Source organism: Lagenorhynchus albirostris, chromosome X (assembly GCF_949774975.1).
Source record: "Lagenorhynchus albirostris chromosome X, mLagAlb1.1, whole genome shotgun sequence".
NCBI classification, from domain to species: domain Eukaryota; kingdom Metazoa; phylum Chordata; class Mammalia; order Artiodactyla; family Delphinidae; genus Lagenorhynchus; species Lagenorhynchus albirostris.
In genome coordinates, this window is record NC_083116.1 from 41,949,884 (window position 1) to 41,966,852 (window position 16,969).

The following is a 16,969-nucleotide window of genomic DNA, read 5'->3' on the forward strand; positions in this document are numbered from 1 at the left end:
ATTTTTTTATTTTGATAACTTCTGATATATCTTACCTTTTGTCACATATGCTTTTGTTGTCATATCTAAGAAAACATTGTGAAACCTAAGGTCAGGAAGATTTACTCCTATGTTTTCTTCTAAGAGTTTTTATAATTTTAGCTCTTGCATTAATACTTATAATCCATGTTGAGCTAATTTTGTTGTATGGTATGATGTAGTGGTCTAAATGAAATCTTTGGCATCTGGATATCCAATTGTTCTGTCACTATTAGTTTTAAAACAACTCTTTCCCCCTTTGAATTGTCTTGTTACATTTGTCAAAAATTCATTGACCCTAAATGTGAGGGTTTACTTTTGGACTCTTAATTCTTTTCCATTGATCTATATATCTATCCTTATGGCAGTACCACCCTGTCTTTTTTTAATTTATTTTTTATTGAAGTATAGTTGAATTACAGTGTTGTGTTAATTACTGCTGTACAGCACAGTGACTCAGTTATACATATATAAATATATTCTTTTTCATATTCTTTTCTGTTATGGTTTATCACAGGATACTGAATATAGTTCCCTCTGCTATACAGTAAGACCTTGTTGTTTATCCATTCTATATATACCAGTTTACATCTGCTAATCCCAAACTCCCAATCCAACCCTCTCCCACCCCCCTCCCCATTGGCAACCACCAGTCTATTCTCTATGTCCCTGATTCTATTTCTTTTTCACAGATAGGTTCATTTGTGTCATATTTTAGATTCCACATATAAGTGATATCATATGGTATTGTCTTTCTCTTTCTGACTTACTTTGCTTAGTATGATAATCTCTAGTTGCATCCATGTTGCTGCAAATGGCATTATTTCATTCCTTTTTATGGTCGAGTAGTATTCCATTGTATATATGTGCCACATCTTCTTTATCCATTCATCTGTCAGTGGACATTTAGGTTGTTTCCATGTCTTGGCTATTGTGAATAGTGCTGCTATGAACATAGGGGTGCATGTATCTTTTTGAATTATAGTTTTGTTTCCAATGTCTTGATCTTTTACAATATCTGTAAGCATTTTTGAGATGAATAGAGCAGGTTTAGGATTTGGTAAAAAGGATAGGTGAACTTTAAATTGCTTCTAGAGTCACATTTCTGTTCTCTGAAAGACTCAGTCTGTAAGACAAGTACAATTGTTATTAATTTGTCAGAGAATTGGGTTGAAACCTGAGTGATATCAAGAGGTTAACCCACCAATCCAACTACAATACAATTTGCTTCTTTATATCAGGGAGAAGATATCCAACTAAGACGGAAATCAAAAGAGTTCTATGTCCTAGATTTAGAGCTGTGTATCTTTGGAATTTTTTTTTAAATAAATAAATTTATTTATTTATTTATATTTTGTTTTTGGCTGCACTGGGTCTTTGCTGCTGTGCATGGGCTTTCTCTAGTTGTGGCGAGTGGGGGCTGCTCTTCGTTGCGGCACGTGGGCTTCTCATTGCAGTGGCTTCTCTTGTTGTGGAGCACAGGCTCTAGGTGCATGGGCTTCAGTAGTTGTGGCACATGGGCTTAGTTGCTCCACTGCATGTGGGATCTTCCTGGACAACCAGGGCTCGAACCCACATGTCCCCTGCATTGGCAGGAGGATTCTTTTATTTATTTATTTATTTTTGGCTGCATTGTGTCTTCGGTGCTGCACACAGGCTTTCTATAGTTGTGGCGAGCAGGGGCTACTCTTTGTTGCAGTACGCAGGCTTCTCATTGTGGTGGCTTCTCTTGTTGCGAAGCATGGGCTCTAGGCATGCGGGCTTCAGTAGTTGCAGCATGCAGGCTCAGTAGTTGTTGTTTGCAGGCTCTAGAGCGCAGGCTCAGCCGTTGTGGCGCATGGGCTTAGTTGCTCTGCAGAATGTGGGATCTTCCCAGACCAGGGCTCGAACCCATGTCCCCTACATTGGTGGGTGGAAGGGAAGTCCTGGTGTTTTAATAAATCTTTTACTAAATCTGTCTGTTTTAGTAAATCTTTCCACAAAGACTTCAGAATGTTTCATTTTGTTTTTTCCACTCTGGGTACATAGTTCCATTTTAGCTTAGGGGAGAAGGCCTAAAAATGTTCCTGTCAGGCTATGAATATCAGCTTCCAATTTGGCAAACTTCTGACCAGAGTTCCTTTTAAAGAAAAATTTTCTCAAATATCGTGTAAGGTTTTTAGAAACAGTAAATATTCCTGGCAGTATTGAACTCTTTTTAAATTTATTTTTTCCTTATACCTTTAAGCCAAGTGTATTCCTATCTAGTTACTTCCAACCAAAATCAGTAAGCCTTTTATGGCTTAACTGTGGACACATGAAGCTTCCCCAAAGATGGTGAAAAGGTATAGTTCTCCCATGGTCCAGGCCCACTTGCAAAGATAACCAAAAGAAAGAAAGACTTGGACAAGTCCCCTGAGAGCTGGCAACAGTCAGTAGGACACTAGCCATAAATAGAGTGCAACCCACATTTCTGTCTGGTCATATTCTTCGGGGCCCAAACCTGACGGTTGAGCTGCCTGTACATGTAAGCAATGACTTGTGTACCCTAACAGGAAGAAAGCCAAGCCAAGTCCTCAGTACACAAAATGAGAGACAGACAGGAAAGTAATAGTTGTTCCTGGGATGGAAAGGATTGATAACAAATGGGTACCCCAAAACCAAACTCACAGGAGTCCAAATTTAGAAAAAAAGGGACACCATGAAATTTTACCTTCCTCTCTTACCTGGACACTACAGACTGAGATCCAGGAGAGCTGACTTTGGTCAGAATTCTTACCTTTCACTGGCTTCTGTCAGTTTTCCTGCGGTCCCATCTATAGGCTCCAGAGCAAGTGAGGTGTCCCAGAGGGTCCCATCTGTGTTATCAGAAATTGTAGGGGAGGAAAAATAATTTTCTCTCTACTCTTCTGAGTACTTGGCTGAGAATCCTTTTTCTTTAGGACACCTTGTAAATGGATGAGCTCATCTAGGTTAAAAGTTTCTCACTGTGGCCACTGTAATTAAAGATTATCTTTGGTAAGGTTAAACCATTTTTTCAGACAAACACAAGTTCTGGGCCCATAATGTTTATACATATAGTTAGCTGGAATCCCAGATGGAGTAGTCCCTGACTCCTTGGACTCGAATGAACCAATTTTTTCTTTTTTCCTCTTAAAACAAAATTTATTTACCTGAGGCCTCACACTGGCCCAGTCCAGTTTAAGTCAGACCAGTCCAACTGCAGACCCAGTCTGGAAAAATAAATGCTCAAGTAAAGTCAGATCCTCATGATGCAAAAGCTGTAGAGCTTGGATATCCATGAGGGATTTATTCACGACCTCCAGACACAGAAAGAAAGCAGTGAGCACAATGGGATCAGCAGGTATCTACTCTTGCTCATTTCTCCTTAGGGCCATTGGTGATCTATTTTGGATCCCACTTCTGACACCAGGACAATTAAAAGATCTGAAGAATATTAAAAATTTAAGAGTTTATCTGAGCAAACATTGATTCAAATTGGGCTATAAACAACCAGAAGTTGTTAAAAGCACTCCACCAACAGGACCTAGGGGCAAGGATTTTATAGAGAAGACACAGAAGCAAAGCAAAAAAGTTATCTAATTTGCTATAGCTTAAGTGGTTTCATTACTTGGGAAAGCCTAGTTGGCTGCTTGTGATTAGTTCTTATTTTATTTTATTTTAATTTTTGAATTTTATTTTATTTATTTTTTTACACAGCAGGTTCTTATTAGTCATCAGTTTTATACACATCAGTGTATACATGTCAATCCCAATCACCTAATTCATCACACCACCACCACCACCACTCCGCCGCTTCCCGCTTGGTGTCCATGTTTGTTCTCTACATCTGTGTTCTTCTTAACCTTGAGAAACTTATAGAAACTGACCCTGCCTTAGGTTTTTATTTGCTTACATAGACTACCAAGTCATTAGAGCCACCTCAGCTTAATGGTCTTGTTTCATTACCATAACAGTATAGATGAGGAAAACTTCCCAATTGATTCTATGAAAGCAGTATCACTCTGATATCATAACAAGACTAGGTACAACAACAACAAAAATACAGACCAATATTTTTTCATGAATATAAATGCAATCCTCAATAAATTACCATCAAGTTGAATCCAGCAATATATAAAAAGGATTATACACAATGACCAAGTAGAATTTATCCCATGAATGCAAGTTTGGTATAACACAAAATCAGTCAATATAAACCACCATATTAACATAATGAAGGCCCCAAACCACATGAGCATCTCAACAGATACAGAAGAAACATTTGACAAGAATCAGCACTTTTTCATGATAAAAATATTCAACAAACTAGGAATACAAGGAACTTCCTCAACTTGATAGAGGAAACCTACAAAAACATGCAACTGACATCATACATAAGGGTGAAACACTAAAAAATTTCCTTCTAAGAACTGAAACAAGACAAGGATGTCTTCTATTGCCATTTCTAGAGGTTGTACTAGAGGTTCTGGCCAAGGTAATTAGGCAAAAATAAATAAATAAATAGGCATCCAGTTAACAAAGGAAGAAGTAAAATGATTTCAATTTGAAGATAACATAACCTTGTACATAGCAAATCCTAAGGAATCCATTATAAAACTATGAGAACTAATACATGAGTGGAACATTGTGGCAGGATACAGTATCAATATACAAAAATCAATTGTATTTCTTTATAATAGAAATTAACAATCTGAAAATGAACTGAAGAAAATGATTCCATTTATGATGACATCAAAAAGAAAAATATTTTTAGGGATATGTTTAACAAAAGAAAGTCCAGGCTTATAAATTGAAAATACAGAATGTTGTTGAAAAGAAATTAAAGAAGACCTAAATAAATGGAAATAAATCCCATGTTCATGGATTGAAAGACAGTATTGTTCTAATGGTAAATATTACCTAATTGATGTACAGATTCAATGCAATCCCTATTAAAATCACATCTGGCTTTTATGTAGAAAATGACAAGGTGATTTCAAAATCAAAGGATCCAGAATAGAGAAAACAATCTTAGTATAGAAAGAATAAAATAGGATATCCTGTACTTCTTAATTTCAAAACTTACTACAAAACGACAGTAATCAAGGCAGGGTGGTACAGCAACTAGAGATTATCATACTAAGTGAAACAAGTCAGAAAGAGAAAGACAAATACCATGTGATATCACTTATATGTGGAATCTAAAATATGACACAAATGAACCTATCTATGAAAAAGAAACAGAATCAAGGACATAGAGAATAGACTGGTGGTTGCCAAGGGGGAGGGGGGTGGGAGAGGGTTGGATTGGGAATTTGGGATTAGCAGATACAAACTGGTATATATAGAATGGATAAACAACAAGGTCTTACTGTATAGCAGAGGGAACTATATTCAGTATCCTGTGATAAACCATAATGGAAAAGAATATGAAAAAGAATGTATATATATGTATAACTGAGTCACTGTGCTGTACAGCAGTCATTAACACATTGTAACTCAACTATACTTCAATACAAAATAAATTTTAAAAATTTAGTTATAGAATTTCTATTTCATGTTTTTTATAATTTCCAGTTACCTGCTGAAATTTTCAATCATGTCTTTTATCTCCTATTTAGTAAGAAAAATTATTATTATTATTATTTAATTTTTTTGTTTGGCTGTTCCGCAGAGCATGTGGGATCTTAGTTCCCCAACCAGGGATGGAACCTGCACCCCCTGCAGTGGAAGTGTTGAGTGTTAACCTCTGGACTGCCAGGGAAGTCCCAGAAAATTTATTTTTAAATTGAGTCTTATAATTCCAGTGTCTGGAACTCCTATAGATCTGTATTTGTTGTGTGTTGTTTCTGCTGAGTTTTTTTTTTTCATGTTATTTGGGCTCATTTTGTACCTGTCTACCTTCTACTGTGTAGACAGACTGTTGATCAAATTGACTGTAGACTTAGGATGATGTAAACTTGTTGCAGAGAAAATTTACTCTTGTTTATGCCAGGTGGCTGTAATCATGGAATTCAGAATCCCCTGAATCTTAATATAGGAATTTGGATAATTAAAAGTTGAGCTGTTGAGCTGTTGATCCAGTAAAAAAAAATAAAAAAAAAAAAAAGGATTCTCTCAGAAATATAGAAACTAGCCCCAAAGTTTTTCAAGTTCATGTGGTCTAGGGTAATCTTTGGTAAATAAAAGCTAGTTTAACTTTGTTGGTTTAATTAAAACAGGCATGTCTTCAGAGTTATCAGCCTTAAATATAATGCAGACATACAGCTTTTATTCTAGCCAGGTTTACTAAAAGTCATGTTATTTCTGTTACAGGATTTGTTAGCAAGAAAAATAACTTAAGTTGATGGTTAGCTGTTTAATGCCTCATGAAATTTTCATGAGTAACCTAAACAGATGAATTACATAGCTGTAATTAAAAGTTTATATGTGAATTTTTCAACAGTAATTATATTTTATGGTATGTCTACTTAAAAATAGTTTCAAAAATCTTTTTGATAACTCGAAACCTTTAAGTTACACTAACTAATGATGGATATGCATTGAATATCTAGATCATTTTCAAATAAAATAATACTGAAACTACTGAGCATAGGTTTATCTACTTTGGCATCTTCTTATAAAGGAGCTGAAGATATTTCTGTCTATCAGCAAACATGTGTTGTGCCATACTGGAAATTTTACTATCAGGAAGGATATACTTTTAGAAATTATGAAATATATTTTTAACTTTACCGATCTGTAGGATGATTGTGTAACAGGCAGTCCACAATTGCTTACTTTTTAGTTTCACTAGAAATTAAGGTTTCTAAGGGTTAAGAAAGCTAATCAATATATGTAATTAAAAATACTAGAAATAATGAGGGTGAAAGGAAACAACTGTGTACGAAAAGTAGGTAAGGAAAATAGGATGTGTGTTTTGGATAAGAAGAGGTATGAAAGACATGTTTTTGTTAAGGGAAAAAGAGTAATTTTGTTCTAAAGTAGAATTACTGGGTGTTCCAGAATGAGAAAGAGGAAAATACAGGGAAGAAAACCTGAGTGGGTAGAACGTTTGAGGAAAAGGAATCTTGGGAAAGGGATTTTATGTGTGGTCAAGCTGTCTAAGATTAGAATGAATTTATTTGTAAATTTTTAAAGAATGAGCCTTAATATCAAAAGTACACTTGTGCAGGGACTTCCCTGGAGGTCCAGTGGTTAAGACTCCGCACTTCCACTGCAGGGGGCACAGGTTCGATCCCTGGTTGGGGAATTAAGATCGCACACGCCACGCAGTGCAGCCAAAAAGGAAAAAAAAAAAAGGACACTGGTGCAAAATTAGAGTTTGGTTTTCTCTCTGTTAAAAAGAAAAAGTGTTTGGACTATTGGTCTTCTCTTGATAAGAGATTGTGAAATGCTTCTCTTTACCTTTTGGGTAATCTGCCTGGAAAGCAACGATTTTGTCTTACCAAAATAATTTTTTGTGTTTCATATTATCTTTATCAGGTCTTTGATTACATGGGAGAATTGAGTCTTCTCAATGTGAAAAGAGCTATATTTTTTCACGGTTTTGTAACCTTCTGTATTTACCTTAAAAATCTTTTATTGTCACTTTGGTTAAATGGTTAAATAGATAATTAAGTATTGTTTCATATTGATCTGTGATACTGTTTAATCAAATGTTCAAACTTTTGGAATTTTTTTTTTTTTTTGCTACGCGGGCCTCTCACTGTTGGGGCCTCTCACTGTTGTGGCCTCTCCCGTTGCGGAGCACAGGCTCCGGACACGCAGGCTCAGCGGCCATGGCTCACGGGCCCAGCCAATCCGCGGCATGTGGGATCTTCCCGGACCGGGGCATGAACTCGCATCCCCTGCATCGGCAGGCGGACTCTCAACCACTGCGCCACCAGGGAAGCCCCAAACTTTTGGAATTTTTGACAACTTCCCAAAATCAGATTCTAAATGGAGTCTTTTTGACCTCAAACTATTTTTGAGATTTCCCAGTGGGTACTTAGAAAATCTAAAAAAAATAGTCTCTCACCTTATAAAAGAGATATTAAAACAATTAGGTTTATTTGGTATGTTAAATTACATGGAAAACATTGTCAAATAAGTATTAAACCATCTTAGATTATATATGTATGGTTATATGTTATTAGTATAGATATTCCAGACTTGTTTGAAGTTCACAGAAATTTGTCAATACCCTCATTGTCCCGTTATTATCTTAAATTGTCATATGGCACAGATTCATGTCATATACTAATCCAGGATTACCCTTTTTTCCCTAATTTTTTAATGATATCTTAAATTTTATTGTCCACATGTAAATGTTTTATCATTAGCATTTGCCTTTTCCCCTTTCTTAGTAGGAGAAACCTCTGGAGCCTATTAAGTAGATAGTGGCAGAAAGTTAATTTCAAAAAATCTTTAAACCACTTCAGAATTAATAAGCAATAATATTTTACTCTGAACCTACAAACTATTCCATATTTTTCCTTTTTTTTTTTTTTTTTTTGCGGTACGCGGGCCTCTCACGGTTGCGGCCTCTCCTGCTGTGGAGCACAGGCTCCGGACGCGCAGGCCCAGCGGCCGTGGCTCACGGGCCCAGCCGATCCGCGGCATGCGGGATCCTCCCAGACTGGGGCATGAACCCACGTCCCCTGCATCGGCAGGCGGACTCCCAACCACTGCGCCACCAGGGAAGCCCTATTTTTCCTATTTTTAAATGAAGTTTTTATTTTTATTTTATTTTATTTTTCTGGCCACACCACATGGCTTATGGGATTTTAGTTCCCCTGACCAGGGATCAAACCTGGGCCCTTGGCAGGAGAACACAGAGTTCTAACCACTGGACCACCAGGGAATTCGCTAAATGAAGTTTTTATAATTTTGGGTTTCACATTTTGTTCTGTAAGCCATTTTGAATTCATGTTTTGTATTTGGTGTGAGGTAAGGGTACTTTTTTTGTATATTGATGTCTGCTATAGACTGAATGTTTGTGTAACCCTGAAATTCATCCAATTGGATGGTATTTGGAATTACCAAATAATTGGATGGTAATTGGCAATTAGGCCATGAAGGTGGAGCCCTCATGAATGGGATTAGTTTCATTATAAAAGAGGCCCAGAGAGCTTCCTTGCCCCTTCTGCCATGTGAAGACATCTGGTTATGAACCAGGAATCTGACCCTCACTAGACACCAGATCTGCCAGCATCCTGATCGTGGGCTTCCCAGACTCCAGAACTATGAGAAATTCCAGTTTGTGGTATTTTTGTTATAGCAGCCCAAACTGACCAAGACAACATTCAATTGTTCCAGCATCATCTCTTGAAAAGTCTCCACTGAATTCCTTTGGGTCCTTTTTAAAAAATGAATTGACCATATATATGTGGGTCTACTTTTGGACTGTGTTTTATTCCATCAATCTATATGTTTGTCCTTATGCAAATACTACATAGTCTTGATTAATGTAGCTTTATAGTTAGCCCTGAAATCAGGTAGTGAGTCCTCTAACTTTGTTCCTTTGCTTTTCCATAAAACCTTTAGAATCGCAGTTTGCTGAGATTTCTAATGGGATGGCATTGAATTTATAGATCACTTTTGGAGAGAATTACCATATTAACACATTGAGTCTTCTGATCCATGAACACTGTATCTTTTTTAACTCAGGGCTCCTGATTCAATCAAAATTTATTAAGTATATGTGTCAAGTACAGTGTAAGGGATGTTAGGATGAATAAAAAAGTCTTTGGGGGCTTCCCTGGTGGCGCAGTGGTTGAGAGTCCGCCTGCCGATGTGGGGGACACGGGTTCGTGCCCCGGTCCGGGAGGATCCCACATGCCGCGGAGCGGCTGGGCCCGTGGGCCATGGCTGCTGAGCCTGCGCGTCCGGAGCCGGTGCTCTGCAAATGGGAGAGGCCACAACAGTGAGAGGCCCACATACCGCAAAAAAAAAAAGTCTTTGGAAAAAGCAACATACTAGTGGGTTAAATAAAAATGCCTAACACTGAGAGTTTTTAATATTTTTAAGAGCACTGTTACACTTCTCAGTTGGAATTGGTTTGGAATGGGAAGGGATATTTTCAGCTTGAAACTCACTTGTGTAACCCTCTCTGATTACAAGTCCTTTGATTTTGTGTAGGAAGCCAACCAGGAGACTTTTTAGAGCGAAAACTCACACTAAGAAAGGTATGTAAATTTACATGTGGCTTCCCTGAGGTACTGTGGTGTGTAGTTCAAATAATCATCCACTGTCTCGTCCACAGATTTGTCTCAGGATACAACCCCTGGTGGACCCAAAATATATGAGTCAAGAGATAAGAAACTACTGTAAGCAAATATAAAATGAACTAAAAATATTAATGACTACTTTAAGAACTATGCAATATAGTGGAGCCCAAACAGCCCTGGGGCACTACCACCAGGGTAGGTACAACTCTGAAGCTGGAAGAGGGGGTTAACCTACATTCCTATAGGAGTCAAATAGGGGCTTTGGCCCTTTGGGAACTATAGGGAATCAGAGGGGCTTTGTCACCATGAGGACTCCATCATATCAGTAGCTGTCAGCAGAGGGTACAGGGCACAACAGGAGTGCCCAACAGATACGGTAGTATCCAGATAAGAGTGGCAGTCTCTTCTCAGCTACTTGGACTTGTTCCTGGGCATAGATGAGACCTACTCTCAGCCCTCCCCTGAGTGTCTGACAAGGTCCAGGGTCCTACTGCTACAAAGGAGCCCACCCAACACAGGCAAGTTTTATTCCCATTTCACAGATGACAAGACTGACCTTTAGAGCACTGGATCTGTTACAACTGTCAGGTTGATTCCTCTAGCTGAGTCCCAGAGGCAATGTTTTACTTATCATTTTACATTCTGACAACAGGAATTTTAAGTGTCTTCATTGCCCTCATAAGCTTACTGAACATTTCAATTGTTTATCATGTGTTGATTTCTAGATTTTTTATTATGACAAACATAATCCATATCATTTAAGAAAAAGTGGAGATGAGTGAGCAAAGAAAAAAAGAATCATACATGTTGGGAGCCATAGGACGGTAGAGGACCCAGGAGAAGGTGTAGCAGCGCCCACTGACATGGTTACAACTAGGGAAAGACAGGGGACGGGCACACCTTCAGGCGAACGGCATGGAGGTACCATCAGGCGATTGGATTCATTTTTGAGTGCAGGTGAGACCTATTTTCTGGCTACCATGCAGGAAAAAAACGTTGCCTCCTTTTTAGTGCAAACATTTTCAGAGTTTTCTCTGTGCACAAATGTATTGTGCAAATGTTTATATTTTTACAAAATTGGGCTGATACTATATATTCGGTTCTGAAAACTGTTTTTTCTTTATTGTTGTTTTACAGTATACCATGAACATCTCCTCCATGCATGTGGGTGAAAATCCCCTACTGAAACACAGAGAGCACTGTAGTTGGATCAAAAGGCTGCTGGTAATGAGAGTGACACCTAAAGCAAAGAATCAGCTTAAGGTTAAAGCACATAGCCTGGCAAATGCCTGCCAGGGAAAGCAGGGTCAGCGATATTCTCATCAGAGGAGTCAGAATTGAAGGCCAAAGGCATTAAAGATATGGGATATCATGTAAGCGCCTCTGGCCCCTACCTCCGCCCCTCATTCCCCTGACACCCCGTTGGCCCCTTGGGGTGAATGGATCCTGTACATCTCTTTGCATCCAATGAAAGTCACCCATTTTCTGTCTTTTCCTTAGCTCTTCCTGAGCCCTTGACATATCTGCACATTCTGTCATCATCTCCTCACTGCCCAGATGCCTTTCCTGTAAGTTGTTCTGATAGTCCTTGGGGGAATCGTCCGTCCCCCTGTCCGTTTTTCTTTTTGCTTTCCGGGGCACATAGTCTTCAGAGGTGCACTTTTCGGCAGCCCGCGGCTGACTCTCTGGCTTTGCCTGGGATTCCAGCTTGCCCTCACCGTGTGGTTTTCCCTCAGCTTCGGACTTGTCCTGCTTTTCTCTCTTCCTCTCATCTTCTGGTTGTCCCTGGTCTTCTGGCCGTCCCTCATTCTGGAGCTCTCCCTCGTGTTCTGACTTCCCCTCCACTTCTGGCTTTTCTTCCTCATCTGACTTTCCTTGATTTTCAGGCTTTACTTCATTTTCTGGCTTTCCTTCGCTTTCCAGCTTTCCTTCATTTTCATTGCAGAGTTTTTCCATGTTGAGATGTCCCCTCGTTTTCCTGTCCTGGGGGATGGGATGTGGTGGGGTAGGGGGAGAGAGACAAGAGGAAACAAGGGAGACTGAGGCCTTGGGGGTGGAATGCAGGTCCGGATAGTACTGGCATCTCACCCTTGTCAGCGTTCCCCTGACCTGGCCCAGCCTAGTGTGCCTTCTGGCCACCCTTTACCCCACCATTCCGCCTGCACTGAGAGCCAACCATTTCCCTGGCAGGCCCTGCCACCTTGTACCATCCTTCAGCGTGGCAGAAAGTGTGTATATTATATATGGGGGGGATGGGCAGTGGGGCCCTCAAATTCTGCCCAAGCTGTGCCCTCCACACCCAGCCCCCAGCTCTGTGCCTGTCCAGTGCCTCTCCCTCCTTCCGCTGACCTGCAGGGATTCTGGAAAGGTTCCTCCTCCTTTTCTAGCCTTGCAGAGTGCTGAGAACAGACACGCAGACCTGCAGACAGGAGACAGAGAGGGGCTGCACGGTCAGTGGACTGAAGTCCCTTTCCTGAATTTGGGCCCTCCTCATCCAACGTTTCCTCCCCCACCTCCCCTGCATCCAAGCCGCCATTACTTTTCAGGCCTCAGGCACCAGACCAGGATGCTTTCCAAACTATTTTGGATCTCTGGGTCTTCCTCCCGTGCAAGCAACCTGCCCCACCCCCAACCCTTTACGCTGAGGTCAATATTTCCTCCTGGGTGGAGAGGGTGAAAGGGAGTTATTTTCAGAATTTGTCTACGTTTCACTGTCGCACTGCGGGGGCGCACTCCCCCCCCATTTCAGGCTAGAAAATGGATGGAGGGCGCAGAGGAGGGGCGTCGAAGAGGCGGCAGGGCCCGTTGCAGGGTCCTCCCTCCCCACCTGCCCACACCACGCCCCGTGCCCCTCCTCACCCATCTCGGAACCCCTTCCCCTCTCCCCGCTGCTCCCGGATCCTAGTCCCATCCGCTTCCACCCCCACCCGGGCCGCCAGCAGCGCCCACCTTCACACTGACCTGCAGCGCCCGGGCCGGGCCTGCGCCTCCTCTGGCTCGCCTAAGCCCGCTTGCCCCTCGCTCGCCACGCGGGCAGCTCCGGGAGCTGGTTCCGCGCGGTCGACAGGACCAGACCTCGGGGCTGGGGGGGTGGGACGCGGGGGCTGCTGCCCACGTTGGCGCCCTGCCGGTCACGTGAGCGCCGCGTCACCCGAGCCCGGTTTCCCCCCGCCCCGCCCCCTCACCTACATCCCACAGGGACCGGACAGCTGCGGACGGGCTGCGGGGTGGTGTGTGTGGAAAAGGGGGAGTTACCAACAGAGCAGGTGGGGGGAGGCTTCCTGACTGCAGGTGCTTTACCTGGTGCCTCTCAGGTCCTCGCTCAGCATCCCTCTGAGATGCCCTTTATCCCCAGTTGTGACAGCTGATCACAGGGAGGGTACCCGACTTCTCCAGGAGCGCTCCACACGGAGCCTCACAACCCGTTTTCAAGACCAGCTCCGTCTGACTCCAGAGCCCTGGTGGTGGTGCCCGCCAGTAGCTGCGCTGCCTCCTTGAGTAGCAGCTATGTCCAGAGCCTCTGCTCTCCTCAGTCCATGTGTCCTCGCTCCCTGGCTGATCTCTGTTCATTTCCCTCTAAACACAGATGATTTCCTAATCTACATATCCAGGTTATTCCCTCCCTTGAGTCTCAGACCCATTTTGCTTTCCCACCAGCAATATAGGAGAGTGCTTATTTCCCCACACACTTTTCAACATAGCGTGTGACATACTTTCTACTTTTCACTAATATGATAGGTGAGAAGTATTATATCGATGGCATTCCTGTTTAACAACAGTTTAAATATCATTGTGAATTGTCTGTTCATGTCTTTTCCACATTTTTCTATTGGGTTGTTGGTCCTTCACACTTTTCAAGTGTTCTTTACACATTAACTATATTAGGCCTTTATCTGTTATATAAGTTGCAAATATTTACTTCCAGTTTGTTAGTTGCCTTTTGACTTTATGATGTATTTCTGCCATGCATTAAAAAAAGTAGTCACATTTATTAGACTTTTCTTTTATTGCATCTAGATTTTGATTCATAGTTAAGAACGCTTTTCCTATATGAGGTGAAAGAAGAATTCACCATGTCTTCTTTTAATACTCATAAGGTTAGCTGTATTTGTCTCGAGGTCATCTGTGGTTAAGGAATAAAGGTTAAGGAATAAACCAGTGTCAAAGTGAGTTGAATATTCAGCAGACTCAAAGCACTAGAGTAACAAAAATCAAAGCCCAAGGCTTATTAAAAGGGGAGGGGTTTCTTAGGAACTTCAAATGTTTCACTTTAAGGGTAACTGTAAACTGAAAATAAACTAGCCCTCACAAAGTTTTTTCGCTTGGCTTTGCAACATCTAGGTGGACTAGTAAAGTTTAAGTTTTGAGTATAGATTGGGGTGGTTTTAGACAGGAAGCATCCTTACAGACCTGACCAATGCAAACAAAATCTCTGGAGGAAGATTCCATCATCCTAGGCCTCAAATTATTTCAACAAACAGTTGTTTAAATACAATGCCCATACACAAAGATAAGCAGCAACACGAAGATAAAACCCATCATAGGTAAAAAGCACCAGAGAGAATAGACAACACAAACAGATCCATTAGCTTTGAATTATTTGAGTTATCAGGTACAGACTACTAAACCACAATGCTTACTGTATTCAGATAAATAAAATCCAATCTTGAAAATTTCAACAGGGAACAAGAAATCAGAAAAAGTAGGGGGAAAAAACCCTCCAAAACTAAAAAGTAACTAAGCTGAAATTAGAAACTCAGTGGATGCCCTTAACAGCATATTAGATGCAGCCCAAGAGAGAATTAAAGAACTAGAAATTCTATTCAGATGAAATTATCCATAAGGCTGCATGGGTAGTCAAAAAGATGGAAAATACAGACAAGAGGGTATGATAAGGTCTGATGCATGTTTAATTGGAGTTCCAGAAGGAGAAGAGAAATGGAATTGTTCAGAGGCAATCTAAAGAATTAATGGCTGAGGATTATTCAAAATTGATGAAAGACATTGATCCATAGGATCCAAGGAGTCCAACAAATCCCAAACAGCATAAATAAAAAGAAACCCACATATAGAATGCATAATAGTGAACTTGCAGAGAATTCAAGACAAAGAGAAAAATCAAAAAGGTAGCCAAAAAAAAATAGAGTATGCCTCAAAAGGAACAAGTTAGGCTAATTACTAGCTTTGCAACAGCAATGATGAAAGCATGAATACGGTGAAATGACATCTTTAGTATCTTGAAAGAAAATCAATGCCAACCAAGAAATTAATAACCAGCAAAAATACCCTTCAAAAATGAAGGTGAAATAAAAGCTTTACAAATAAAAACAGAGAGAGTTTCCAGCAGCAGGCATAAACCAAAGTAAGTACTGAATTCTACAGGGCATTTTTCAGATAACAGGAAAATGATCTCAGATGGAAGACTGGGGATGAAGAAAGGAATAAAAAGCAATTAAAAGGCTAAATATCTATATAAATTTAAGTCAATATTATATAAAATAATATTATCTTGTTAATTTATATTGACAACATAAGAGTCAAGAGAGCTAAAGTATTTAAAGTTTGGGCATTATCTAGGGAGTGTGTAGAAGTATAAATTAATATTGGTCAAGACTTTAATAAGTCAAGACTGTATGCTATAATTGCCAGATAACTATTAAGGAAGAGTAAGAGTGTAAAACTTCTAAGCTAATAGAGGGGTAAAAATAAGAAAATAACCAATCCTAAAGAAGAAAAAACTAACATAAATCAGGTGGGACATAGAGACAGAACTTGGTACAATGGTTATATCCAGTATTAATATCAGTAAGTATATTAAATGTAAATGGTGTACTTGAAACAATTAAAAAACAAGATTTTCAGACTGGAAAAAACCCAACTATGTACTATTTACAAAAGACTATCTGAAATATAAAGATACATAAGGACTGAAAGTAAAAGTACAGGGGAAAAAAACCATGAAAACACTAACCAAAAGAAAGACATTATAGTTAAATTAATAACAAAATAGGTAAGGAGTGTCACCTCATGATATTTAAAATTTGTATGCATTTATTAAATTGACCTCAAAATAAATAAAATAAAATTTAACAGAAATACAGGAGAATAAATAAATCCTCCATTTCAGTGTTAACACTCCTATCTACCTGTGTAAATAAAGTGTTGAAAGAAAAAAACACTAACTTAAAATTCTATACCCAGTGAAATAATCCTTCAAATGTGGAGGAGAAATAAAATACTTTCTCAGACAACAAAAAGTGATGGGATTCAGCATCAGCAAACCTTTCCTTCAGGAAATGTTAAAAGATTTTCTTCAGGCAGCAGAAAAATGATACAGGCCAACAACTCAGATCTACATAAAGGAAGAGCTATGGAAACGCAATAAATGAAAGTAAAATGAATTTTTTTTTCTTTTTTCTCTCTTTTTTTTTTTTTTGCGGTAGGCGGGCCTCTCACTGTTGTGGCCTCTCCCGTTGCGGAGCACAGGCTCCGGACGTGCAGGTTCAGCGGCCACGGCCCACGGGCCCAGCCGCTCCGCAGCATGTGGGATCTTCCCGGACCAGGGCACAAACCCGTGTCCCCTGCATCGGCAGGCGGACTCTCAACCACTGCGCCACCAGGGAAGCCCTTGTCTTATTCTTAATTGATATAAAAATAACTCTTTATCTAAAGTAATAATGTATTAAGTGACTGTAACAAATGGATGAATGAAATGAATGAACATTCTGTAATAAGGTATCTGTACTACATATAAGTGA

General features: G+C 40.0%; 1 protein-coding gene and 1 long non-coding RNA gene across 4 annotated transcripts in view; one reads left to right on the forward strand and one right to left on the reverse strand.

Annotated features, from left to right (window-relative positions):
- Positions 1–14,114, forward strand: part of LOC132513331 (uncharacterized) — a 32,938-nt gene extending 18,824 nt beyond the window's left edge. The window contains exons 2-7 of one of the 3 annotated variants that reach the window (XR_009538442.1): positions 10,123–10,169; positions 10,247–10,310; positions 10,937–11,168; positions 11,349–11,584; positions 11,712–11,779; positions 12,599–14,114. This is a non-coding gene — a long non-coding RNA (uncharacterized LOC132513331). The remainder of the gene's footprint in view (positions 1–10,122; positions 10,170–10,246; positions 10,311–10,936; positions 11,169–11,348; positions 11,585–11,711; positions 11,780–12,598) is intronic. The other 2 variants (XR_009538443.1, XR_009538441.1) reach the window with 2 other exon arrangements.
- Positions 11,216–14,156, reverse strand: TCEAL3 (transcription elongation factor A like 3). Its single transcript, XM_060137561.1, is given in 3 exon segments — positions 11,216–11,644; positions 11,646–12,189; positions 13,512–14,156. Coding segments are annotated over 3 exon segments (603 nt in total). The 5' UTR covers positions 13,541–14,156; the 3' UTR covers positions 11,216–11,614.
- Positions 14,157–16,969: the final 2,813 nt, after the last annotated feature.